A 12,759-nucleotide genomic window follows, 5' to 3' on the forward strand; every position below is an offset into this window, starting at 1 on the left:
CCAGTGGAAAACCCCCCAAAAGTGAACCGTACCGAGCCGTACCGTGCCGTAACATGCAGTGGAAAAGCGCCATAAATTGACTGACAAGATTAAATGGATTTCAAGACTACAGATTTTGTCACACCCAAATGACCATGTGCTCCAACCTTTTTAAAAAAAAATTTCCTGATTAAAGGAGGGGTTATGGGAAAGGCCAGACTGGTATTAAAATAATTACGTATTAATTAAGTACTAAGTAAGTACACTTTATGGGAAGTATTTTTCTTGGACAAACTGGATCTCACCCAGCCGCTGCTTATTTGTGGAGTTGGTACAAAAATTGTATATTAATTTGGGACAAGAATATTGTTTATATATATGTATATATATATGCAGTATATATATACACGTATATATATATATATATACATATATATATATATATATATAGGCGTTTTTAGTAATAGCTGGTATGATTCATTCCAAGAAAAAAAAGAAGAAAAAAGCAAACACATGCTGTTGCTTGCACTATTAAAACAAAGAACACAACACCAAATTTTGTTCAAACAGGTTTATTATCCTATAAACAGTATTCAGCATTGTACCACAAAAGTTCAGCAAGTTACACATCTCGTGTTACAGTATTTACAACTTGCCATCAAAAATGTTTAGTACATTTGTCTATAATCAATCTTATTCTGTTCTGAAATAAAGTGATGTGAAAATCTCTGAGAAACATTTTAACCGTGTTATTCAGGATAACACATTTTCTGTAACATTCAGAAAAATAAACATTCATGGGGCGAAACTTCATAAAGACCAAACGTATGCACTGCTTAAATTATACCGAGGACCACCAACTATTTTGACAGCAATATAAGTGTGTGTTGGATAAGAATCAGTTATTCAAGTTATTAAACTAGCATCAAGTTTGAATCAAATCTATCACAGATTTTATACAACTTGCATTCACCTCCTCATTATTTAGCTTGTGTTTCAAGTGAAAGTTCTGGATCTTTGAAATACGAATACAGCTTGGGGCAGCTTAATTAAGATCTAGAGAAAAGTGTATCTTTTCCATTAGATTTGTTGTAGTTATATTCTTAAAAGGTGCCCAGCGTTTCCACATCCATGAATAGAAGAATGTAAAAGTCTTGTGTTTTATAGTGTATGAAAAAATGAGATCAAACAGGACATACCGATCTTGCATAGTCAGCTCATTTCATCCCAGCTTCTAACAGACAAACCCGTGACGTCTGGGAGAGAATCTGGCTCATCCACATAAGTACTTATTCAACAGTATTGTAGTGGTTTAAAAGCAATGGCAGGCAAACTGTGGGCCCAATGTTCTTCAGTAAAGACTGAAATGTGTAACAATAAGGAGACATTCATTGAGGGCTGGATAAAATCTGAAGTGAACAAATCAGTTCTACTATTGAAATGGATAACGGAAATCCCAAACATGTCATGAGATACAGGGAGCAGTTAAAATTAGTACTTAAGAGAAGCCAAGACATCTTCATCTCTGTGAAAAAAAAAATCAATTAATGCTTCATTCAGTATTTTTAAATCTATGCACTTCTAAATAAATCCATTACGAGGAAAAAAGCTAACATACCACTAATTATCATCAATGTACTCCTAAAAAAGTGTAATCATAAAGAAGTTTTATAGCAGTGGTAGCGCTTTTTTACAAATGAGCAATTTTGAAAATGGACATATCAGGCACTTAGATTGTGTTTGAGACGATGTCAAAAGGAGTACAATTCCACTATGACTTTGACCTATGGTTGAGTTGTGGCTTAAAACATTTTTTTTTGGTGTCAGCCTTTTCCCAACTCTTGAAGGAAACATTCCCACACACCTGTCGAACACAGAGAACAAAGCCAGGCTGCCTGTACAGAGAAAATGGAGAAGATTTTGATGGGAAGAGCAGATTTATCTGTCCTTGGATGTGAGCTTCTCGATCAGTTCCTGAAGGGGTACGAGTTCCTTCCGATCAATCAAATTAAACTCCTGAAAAAAAAAAGACAGAGAAATGTTTATATTGGAAGTAGCCAAACATTCATCTAATTGTGATAAGCAAAATCAGCCAACTAACACATCTCAAGGCCACAAGTACACACTAGGGGTTGCACCGACTAATGGACTAGTCGACTTCAATGCTCTGCCATGACGCTTTAAGCTTGACGTCGACTAGTCGCTGGTCCTACAGAGGGCGCAACAGGATAAGAAATCTTCGAAGGACTTCCACATTTACACTCCTTTCCAAACAGTTCAAATAACAAATAAATGCATACTCTGAAAGCGCTCCACAAGACATGTGTTATTATATTACTGGATGCTCGAAATTGAACGGGAGAATGCACGTTTTAAACAGCTTATTGTACAGGTATGTTAATCGCCGTTCTAATCTAATGTGCTGCTGCAGTGTAACGCACACATATAGGCTACAGACATTCAGCGCGGAAATGTATTGTCAACACTTCTGTGATTTCTTTAATCGCTGTTCTAATCTAATGTGCTGCTGCAGTGTAACGCACACATATAGGCTACAGACATTCAGCGCGGAAATGTATTGTCAACACTTCTGTGATTTCTCAATAAAATAGCTTAGAAACTGAAAGGTTCAAGCATATATTTCTTAATAACTAAATTCCACAGCTTCACTACTAGTAGAGAGACGCTGCCAGGTAGAATTAATACACACACACGCAATCGCTCTCACTAATGCATTCATATTAATGTAATCTTTACTGTGCTACTTTATCTGTATCTGACTTAGAATGAGCAGAAATCTGTGAGAAATATAACGACCCAAAGACAAAAGAACTGATAAAAGAGCTGTTATAGGAGCAACAGCCATGTGGGCAGCGCTGTGCACAAGGTGTTTGTCACAGCTCCAGACTTATTTGTTCATTAATGACGTCATCAGCGACTAGTCGACTTCGACTCGACTTTCATCAAATACAAGTCGACTTCAAAAAATCAGAAGTCGTTCAACCCCTAGTACACACCTGAACGAAGAAGATAAAGTGCTTGAAGGAGGTGTTGAGGTGTGCCTCCTCCTGCAGCTGGATAACTGAGTCAAAGTGCTGATGGTAGATGTGAGCATAAACACGGAAGAGTCTCTTCAAAATGGTCTTGGCCACCGACATAAAGTTCTTTGGGAAAGGGACCCCTATAAAAGTCACAGAAAAGCAACTTAAAAATCTGTTTTAGAATCCAAGCAATAGGGAATGATGGAAAAATGACCAGTAGAATATATGCTGTGGAAATGGTAACTAGTATCCTTGAGAAGACTGAATTTTTTTCAAGCATGCTTTAAAAGCACCACCATGTGGACAAATCCCTCCATGATCATAATGAGCTATACAAAGAAAAAGCATGCCAAATTTCTAGATCATGCACAAAAAAATGAAAGAAGCACACCTATTTTTGAAGGGAAAAGTGTCTCATCATCAAGCTGATCTTGGACCCAAGTCATCAGGTAATCAATGTACTTCGGAGCTGAACATTTAATTGGCTTTTTTATGTTGGTTCCATCGGCCCAGTGATATTCATACCTGAAGACAACATAGAAGAAACAAGTGAAAGAAATACATTTTTTTAAATTTACATTACACATGCAAGCACTTTTTAAAGTACACATTACCAGTCAGTAAGATGCGTTTTGTAAAGAAATACATACTTTTTTACAACAAGAAGGCATTAAATTGATCAAGTGACAGTTTTTTCCATCGCTGTTTCCACAAAAATATTAAGCAGCACAACCGTTTTCAACATTGATAATAATAAGAAATCTTTGTAACACTTTACAATAAGGGTACATGAATAATCATGTACTAATGCCTACATTAATACTTAATTCATCAAATACTAATGATTATTAAAGGTGTTAACTAATCATGAACTAGTGAAGAGCTATCCTTAACTACGACTGGATTCACGCATGAATAACGGCAGCCTCAACTACATGTTAGTACAAGTTTGATAGTTAATGCATTAATTAACATTTATGGGTACACTAAATCAAACAGCCTCTTTAAGAAGGAATACAAAATACTCTGACTTTGAAATGAATTGAAATAATTCAATATCAAATAAAAACTCAAAACCCACAAAGAATATTTGTAGAACAATTCCCAAAGAAATGGCCAATCTAGAAACATGCAGGTATGGTTTGCTGGGTGTCAGTACAGTTCACTCTCCATCCAGACGCAGGCTGTAATGATCCTGTACCTCCACTCTCTGACTTCTTGACAAGCCACACCACATCTCTTAATACTCAAGAAAGTATGAAATAAATCATGAGCTGAATTTAGTAAGTAGTTAACAGTTAATTAATTATGATTGGGCCCCCTCAAGTAAAGTCATGTCAAAATAATGCATTAACAATTAGTAATGTAATTAACATTACTTGAGAGGGCCCATAATAATTAATTCATTATTAACTATCCATACACTAACATCCACTCATGGCTTGTTAATGCATTATTCTGACATGACTTTACTTGAGGGGGCCCAATCATAATTAATTAACTGTTAACTACTTACTAAACTCAGCTCATGATTTATTTCATACTTTCTATCAAATACACATGCACTAAAACTGTGAGTATTAAGAGATGTGGTGTGGCTTTTCAAGAAGTCAGAGAGCGGAGGTACAGGATCATCATTTAAAGGGAAAGATATCAACACAAAACAGAGAAGATCAGTTATTAGTGTATTTAGTATTTTCTACGCTTGATGAGGAGGATCAACTAATCCTTCACCACCCAGTAATGATTATGACAATGCTGAAGATGTCAAAAGCTCAAATTATGATATTGAATTATTTCAATTCATTTCAAAGTCAGAGTATTTTGTATTCCTTCTTAAAGAGGCTGTTTGATTTAGTGTACCCATAAATGTTAATTAACGCATTAACTATCAAACTTGTACTAACATGTAGTTGAGGCTGCTGTTATTCATGTGTGAATCCAGTCGTAGTTAAGGATAGCTCTTTACTAGTTCATGATTAGTTAACACATTTAATAATCATTAGTATTTGATGAATTAAGTATTAATTTAGGCATTAGTACATGATTATTCATGTACCCTTATTGTAAAGTGTTACCGAAATCTTTCTTAGGCACTAAATCAGTATATTATAATTATTTCTGAAGGATCATGCGACACTGAAGACTGTTGAAAATTCAGCTTTGCCATCACAGGAATAAATTATATTTTAAAACATATTAAATTAGAAAACAGTTATTTTAAATTTTAAATTGATTTCACAATACTACAGTACTGCATTAAAAGACAATTCAAAAAAATGTCAATGGTAGTATGTAGTATGTATTTCACATGATAAATCCCTGTTAATACCTACTTGGGTCCAGCAGACATTAGTGGGCAGCTTTCCTCGGTGCAGAAGTCTGTGATGGTCCCATACAGCATGTTGATCTGGTTAAAGAAGTCCACAGCTACGAGCACATCAAACAGCATTATAATACAAACCTATTCCAGCATCTTTAGTCATGTTAAAACCTGCGGTCTAAAATAATCATATTGTCAAGACCAAACAATAACAACAAAAATATCTACCCCTGCAGTTCCACAACATCCACAACAAGGTTTGTGAAACCCTGCTCTAACAATTATATAGCAGATGTTGGGTACACCCAATATTTCAAATATTTCATCAATTAGATGAAACCCTAAACCCTAGCAACATCAGTGCTGCCAGAGTCTGTATTCAACCCTCTGTCCCTGCGGCTAATAATCTAAGAAAGCTCCACTGTCTCTATTGTTAAAAATAGAAGAAGGCCAGAGGCTATGAATGAATCCAAGCGAATGTTGCAAAACTGACCTACAAACAGGCCTTATAAAATGGATGTTAAGTGGAAAGACCCCTTTGGGGGAGTCCTGATTTCGAGTGCACCTATTTTAAAGGGTTGTGATGTTAGCATTTGTTTTGATTGACAATTTTGATTTAATATTTAATTCTGCAGCAGCAGACCTATATTCAATTAAGAACAAAAAAATAAAAAACCTTTATAGCCACAGCAAATTTTCAGGCTTTTAGCAGCACACGCTGAGGACGCTGAGGACGCAAACACAGGTTATTTTTTCCTAGATTGAAGTCACATGCTTACTGTTGACTGCCACCCATTCATTGAGGTCCTCTCCATCGGGCAGCATGACAGCCATGCGCAGGTTCCCGCTGCCCAGCGTGGCCTCTGCATGCTTCAGTAGCTCATACTGGTGTGAGCCCTCGGGAATGTTCTTCTTCGGCTTGAATGTCTTTGACGAGCGGCTTCCACTGTAGAAGAGTAAAAATGCAAGATATTTAGACTTTAATAATTGCTGCAAACTTACATTGAACCAAAAGATACTAAACTTGGTCAAGCAAAATTACACAAGTCACTGGACTTTTACATTTAGAACCCCCTAGATCTAAACCTCTGATAAATGTGCCTTCTTTACTGCAAATTACATAAGCTACAATTATTGTGGCATATTTTTTATTTAGATTTTTTTATATATATTGTGATGAAAATTGCAATCCAGGGCATCTGATGAAATACTAAAAATGTATAGTGTCACATTATTAAATAACATTAAACATGTTCTTTCAACAGCTTTTTGTTTGAATTATTTGATTAAGACCATATGTATACTACAGTTTGCAAAAAATAAATAAAAATAACACCACAATGCACATTTATCTTTTAAAGTTAAACACTTGAAGAAGTGGAATTACATTTGACTAGAAAATTTAACGAGGTCAGCGTCAGCAGTGTATTTATATTCCAAAAACAACACAAACTCACATGCTTTTTGCTTTTCTTAAAGTATGTCATTCCAAAATGTGGCACAAATACTACTAAAAGCTGTTTTTGCCTTTATAAAACACATAGACCTTTGGACAAGCCAAAAGGATAGTGAAAAGTTCTACATGGAGGTGTTCAACACTTCATATACATATACAGTTAAAACCCCCAAAGCTTAACACCTAAGAGGCTCCATAAAACTCTTCCTCCGAGTTGACCCTACAAGCCTATGTGCATTTACTGGTCTATCAACACCTCAAAGTGAGCCTGTCTTCACCAATTCAACAGCTGCTCTGTTCAGTATGTCCACCTGTTCAGACACAAATTTGCACAGCAAACAACGAAAGGAACACTGGAAGTGATAAACAAATACAGGCAAACCTTCTGAAGGACTCACTTGAATGACCAACATGCTTCAAGCCAACAATAAAGAGGATCAGAACAGACCCATTTTCAGGTTGTGATGGTCCCAAATGACATTATCTTTTCCCATAATGATATTTTCTTGAGTCAGGCGACTGCATCAGAGCATCAAGCAGAAGACAGATGGGGAATTCCAGTCTTCACAAAGCAAAAAACATGTGCATGCACAAACTGTTTTGAGGGCATAATAATGCCAGCAACAAAACAATAGTGAAAAACACACTCTTTGCACAAATTAATTTAAATTTAACTCAAATGTCAAAACCATGATTCCACTTAAAAGGCTTTACTGAATTATCTTGCGAATCACGTGGCCTGATTTACAGCACAGCCTACTTCCCATTTTCAATGGAAAGCAGAATAGAGAAAAGCATTACATTTTGCTGACATGATTATATTTATGCTTCTGAAGACATTAGAGCAAAAGATTATACTTGTTTCTATGATTTGGTGGTCACAACATAATTAAATCCATTGCAAGGCAGCGTCTCCCAATAAAAAAATATAGATATAGAGAGAAACTGATGCATGATTTTGAAAATGTACCCATGTGGACACCAACACAGGTTGCAGATAAACACAAATCAACATTTTAAAGCAAAATGTACAGTATTGTGACTTACTATACTGGGATATGTATAGTACAGTACACAGTATACTGGGATTATAGGGGAATTATCCAGACATACTGATCATATCTGGGTTTCAGGTTAGTTTGATGTCAAATCATTTTGGTACGTTTCGCGAAGGCGAGAGAACACTTATTAGGTAGCAGTCATTGGTGATAACAGATTTTGTAATACAAATTGTGTATCAAACTAACAACATCTTTGGGTTACGATGAAGGGAAACATTGGAGAAAAACACGAAAATCTCCCGGTTACATAAATGGCATGATGTTGGGAAATACAGCTGTGTTCACAGCCAGATTACTGTAAAATGAATCCAAGGGCAGTCATAATGATGAGTACCCAAACCCAATTTCTTGCAGCTGCTGATGGCCTCATGTACTGGCTAAGTATTCTTCATTAGCCAGCCTACAGTTTTGTGTTATGATGGTCACATACTAATCTGCTGCGCGCTTGATGAGGAGGATCAACTAATCCTTCACCACCCAGTAATGATTATGACAATGCTGAAGATGTCAAAAGCTCAAATTATGATATTGAATTATTTCAATTCATTTCAAAGTCAGAGTATTTTGTATTCCTTCTTAAAGAGGCTGTTTGATTTAGTGTACCCATAAATGTTAATTAACGCATTAACTATCAAACTTGTACTAACATGTAGTTGAGGCTGCTGTTATTCATGTGTGAATCCAGTCGTAGTTAAGGATAGCTCTTTACTAGTTCATGATTAGTTAACACATTTAATAATCATTAGTATTTGATGAATTAAGTATTAATTTAGGCATTAGTACATGATTATTCATGTACCCTTATTGTAAAGTGTTACCGAAATCTTTCTTAGGCACTAAATCAGTATATTATAATTATTTCTGAAGGATCATGCGACACTGAAGACTGTTGAAAATTCAGCTTTGCCATCACAGGAATAAATTATATTTTAAAACATATTAAATTAGAAAACAGTTATTTTAAATTGTAATAATATTTCACAATACTACAGTACTGCATTAAAAGACAATTCAAAAAAATGTCAATGGTAGTATGCTCAAAATATTTCACATGATAAATCCCTGTTAATACCTACTTGGGTCCAGCAGACATTAGTGGGCAGCTTTCCTCGGTGCAGAAGTCTGTGATGGTCCCATACAGCATGTTGATCTGGTTAAAGAAGTCCACAGCTACGAGCACATCAAACAGCATTATAATACAAACCTATTCCAGCATCTTTAGTCATGTTAAAACCTGCGGTCTAAAATAATCATATTGTCAAGACCAAACAATAACAACAAAAATATCTACCCCTGCAGTTCCACAACAAACCTCAAGGGGTTTGTGAAACCCTGCTCTAACAATTATATAGCAGATGTTGGGTACACCCAATATTTCATGAGCTGCAGCAATTAGATGAAACCCTAAACCCTAGCAACATCAGTGCTGCCAGAGTCTGTATTCAACCCTCTGTCCCTGCGGCTAATAATCTAAGAAAGCTCCACTGTCTCTATTGTTAAAAATAGAAGAAGGCCAGAGGCTATGAATGAATCCAAGCGAATGTTGCAAAACTGACCTACAAACAGGCCTTATAAAATGGATGTTAAGTGGAAAGACCCCTTTGGGGGAGTCCTGATTTCGAGTGCACCTATTTTAAAGGGTTGTGATGTTAGCATTTGTTTTGATTGACAATTTTGATTTAATATTTAATTCTGCAGCAGCAGACCTATATTCAATTAAGAACAAAAAAATAAAAAACCTTTATAGCCACAGCAAATTTTCAGGCTTTTAGCAGCACACGCTGAGGACGCTGAGGACGCAAACACAGGTTATTTTTTCCTAGATTGAAGTCACATGCTTACTGTTGACTGCCACCCATTCATTGAGGTCCTCTCCATCGGGCAGCATGACAGCCATGCGCAGGTTCCCGCTGCCCAGCGTGGCCTCTGCATGCTTCAGTAGCTCATACTGGTGTGAGCCCTCGGGAATGTTCTTCTTCGGCTTGAACGTCTTTGACGAGCGGCTTCCACTGTAGAACGGCAGAAGAGTAATGCTGGATGTTCAGGCTTTAATGATTACTACAAACTTACACCGAACCAAAAGATACTAAACTCAGTCAAGCAAAACTGCAAATCACTAAACATTTAAATTTAGAAACTCACTTTACAAGAGTAAAAATATAAAAGGTGAATCTAAACCTGATGCACGTGCCTTCTTTACTTTTTTTTTTTTTTAACAGCAAATTACAGAAGCTACAATTATCTTTTTAATGTTGGGACGAAATTTGCAATCCAGGGCATTTGATGAATTACTAAAAATGTATAATGTCACATTATCGAACAATATTAAACATGTTCTTTCAACAGCTTTTTGTTTGAATTATTTGATTAAGACCATATGTATACTACAGTTTGCAAAAAATAAATAAAAATAACACCACAATGCACATTTATCTTTTAAAGTTAAACACTTGAAGAAGTGGAATTACATTTGACTAGAAAATTTAACGAGGTCAGCGTCAGCAGTGTATTTATATTCCAAAAACAACACAAACTCACATGCTTTTTGCTTTTCTTAAAGTATGTCATTCCAAAATGTGGCACAAATACTACTAAAAGCTGTTTTTGCCTTTATAAAACACATAGACCTTTGGACAAGCCAAAAGGATAGTGAAAAGTTCTACATGGAGGTGTTCAACACTTCATATACATATACAGTTAAAACCCCCAAAGCTTAACACCTAAGAGGCTCCATAAAACTCTTCCTCCGAGTTGACCCTACAAGCCTATGTGCATTTACTGGTCTATCAACACCTCAAAGTGAGCCTGTCTTCACCAATTCAACAGCTGCTCTGTTCAGTATGTCCACCTGTTCAGACACAAATTTGCACAGCAAACAACGAAAGGAACACTGGAAGTGATAAACAAATACAGGCAAACCTTCTGAAGGACTCACTTGAATGACCAACATGCTTCAAGCCAACAATAAAGAGGATCAGAACAGACCCATTTTCAGGTTGTGATGGTCCCAAATGACATTATCTTTTCCCATAATGATATTTTCTTGAGTCAGGCGACTGCATCAGAGCATCAAGCAGAAGACAGATGGGGAATTCCAGTCTTCACAAAGCAAAAAACATGTGCATGCACAAACTGTTTTGAGGGCATAATAATGCCAGCAACAAAACAATAGTGAAAAACACACTCTTTGCACAAATTAATTTAAATTTAACTCAAATGTCAAAACCATGATTCCACTTAAAAGGCTTTACTGAATTATCTTGCGAATCACGTGGCCTGATTTACAGCACAGCCTACTTCCCATTTTCAATGGAAAGCAGAATAGAGAAAAGCATTACATTTTGCTGACATGATTATATTTATGCTTCTGAAGACATTAGAGCAAAAGATTATACTTGTTTCTATGATTTGGTGGTCACAACATAATTAAATCCATTGCAAGGCAGCGTCTCCCAATAAAAAAATATAGATATAGAGAGAAACTGATGCATGATTTTGAAAATGTACCCATGTGGACACCAACACAGGTTGCAGATAAACACAAATCAACATTTTAAAGCAAAATGTACAGTATTGTGACTTACTATACTGGGATATGTATAGTACAGTACACAGTATACTGGGATTATAGGGGAATTATCCAGACATACTGATCATATCTGGGTTTCAGGTTAGTTTGATGTCAAATCATTTTGGTACGTTTCGCGAAGGCGAGAGAACACTTATTAGGTAGCAGTCATTGGTGATAACAGATTTTGTAATACAAATTGTGTATCAAACTAACAACATCTTTGGGTTACGATGAAGGGAAACATTGGAGAAAAACACGAAAATCTCCCGGTTACATAAATGGCATGATGTTGGGAAATACAGCTGTGTTCACAGCCAGATTACTGTAAAATGAATCCAAGGGCAGTCATAATGATGAGTACCCAAACCCAATTTCTTGCAGCTGCTGATGGCCTCATGTACTGGCTAAGTATTCTTCATTAGCCAGCCTACAGTTTTGTGTTATGATGGTCACATACTAATCTGCTGCGACAGGATCAGCCTGTGCTTCTATCAGCTGTTTTATATATCATTACTGTTAGCTGCTAATAAATGACGGCTGTGAGTCAGAATTGGTAATGTATAGGCAGCTTCGGGACAAAAGCAGTATTTCTACGCTTGCTAACTAGCCATCAGTGTTCCCATTTATAGAACCCATTCATACTTACAATAAAAAGCTCATCTCTCCTTGAGGAAAATGCGCTGTAGATGAGAAATCGACACTAGACCGTTATCTTGACTGTTGAAAGGTGGAAAAGCAAAGTATTTGAGCCTTAATATCCTTAACACTCCAACAACACAGATCCTTCCCGTGCAAAAGTTCTCCTTCCCATCCAAAGTGTCTCCAGAGCCACAAATCTCGCGAGATCACGACAGCTGGTAGATCCAATGGATAGCCTTTCTTCTCAAATAAGAGTCACGTTAGCATTAGGATAAAAGAGCGTTTGAGGGAATTCAACGGATAATTATGTTCTTAACAATCTCTCTCTCTCTCTCTCTCTCTCTCTCTCTCTCTCTCTCTCTCTCTCTAAAAATTATATTTGTTCATTATTATTATTATTATTTGTTGTTGTTGTTGTTGATTGATTGTAAAAATGGCTATATAAATAATTTTAAATTAAAATGCTTATCTTTAGGTTTATCAGTATCTAATAATCGGTAAAAGACAATAACTTATAGCTGTTAACTAATTATGAAGTTAATGTTCGCCAGATAATATTCTGATCATTTGTTTTACATTTATTATAATGACAATGAAAAGCAAAAATGTAATTTTACTAACAACAGTACATGTCTTTATAATATCTAATACTACCTTAATAGTGTGTTGACAAAAATATTCTTTATCCT

The 12,759-nt window shown here is 36.0% G+C and overlaps 1 protein-coding gene across 2 annotated transcripts; it reads right to left on the reverse strand.

Annotated features, from left to right (window-relative positions):
• Positions 1-555: 555 nt before the first annotated feature.
• mob1ba (MOB kinase activator 1Ba) lies at positions 556-12,293 on the reverse strand. Of its 2 annotated transcripts, XR_001633177.1 has the most exons (7): positions 12,078-12,293; positions 9,703-9,869; positions 8,937-9,030; positions 3,412-3,545; positions 2,997-3,160; positions 1,844-1,995; positions 556-1,504 (listed from the first exon to the last, which is right to left on the reverse strand). XR_001633177.1 is itself a non-coding variant. In XM_016476751.1 (6 exons), exons 1-6 carry the CDS (start codon positions 12,089-12,091, stop codon positions 1,918-1,920), a joined length of 651 nt encoding a protein of 216 aa, XP_016332237.1. In that variant the 5' UTR covers positions 12,092-12,293; the 3' UTR covers positions 556-1,917. The 2 variants fall into 2 exon arrangements, 1 of the variants encoding a protein (XP_016332237.1); XM_016476751.1 differs by having other exon boundaries at positions 556-1,995.
• Between the last annotated feature and the right edge of the window lie 466 nt (positions 12,294-12,759).

Source organism: Sinocyclocheilus anshuiensis, unplaced genomic scaffold (assembly GCF_001515605.1).
Source record: "Sinocyclocheilus anshuiensis isolate Anshui unplaced genomic scaffold, SAMN03320099.WGS_v1.1 scaffold697, whole genome shotgun sequence".
Lineage (NCBI taxonomy): Eukaryota > Metazoa > Chordata > Actinopteri > Cypriniformes > Cyprinidae > Sinocyclocheilus > Sinocyclocheilus anshuiensis.

Coding starts and splice junctions, on each gene's coding strand:
- mob1ba (XM_016476751.1), bottom strand. Junction 9,031..9,702: donor TGAATGGGTGGCAGTCAACA/GTAAGCATGTGA, acceptor ATGTGCTCGTAG/CTGTGGACTTCTTTAACCAG. Junction 1,996..2,996: donor ACTTTATCTTCTTCGTTCAG/GTGTGTACTAGG, acceptor TTTTTTTTTCAG/GAGTTTAATTTGATTGATCG.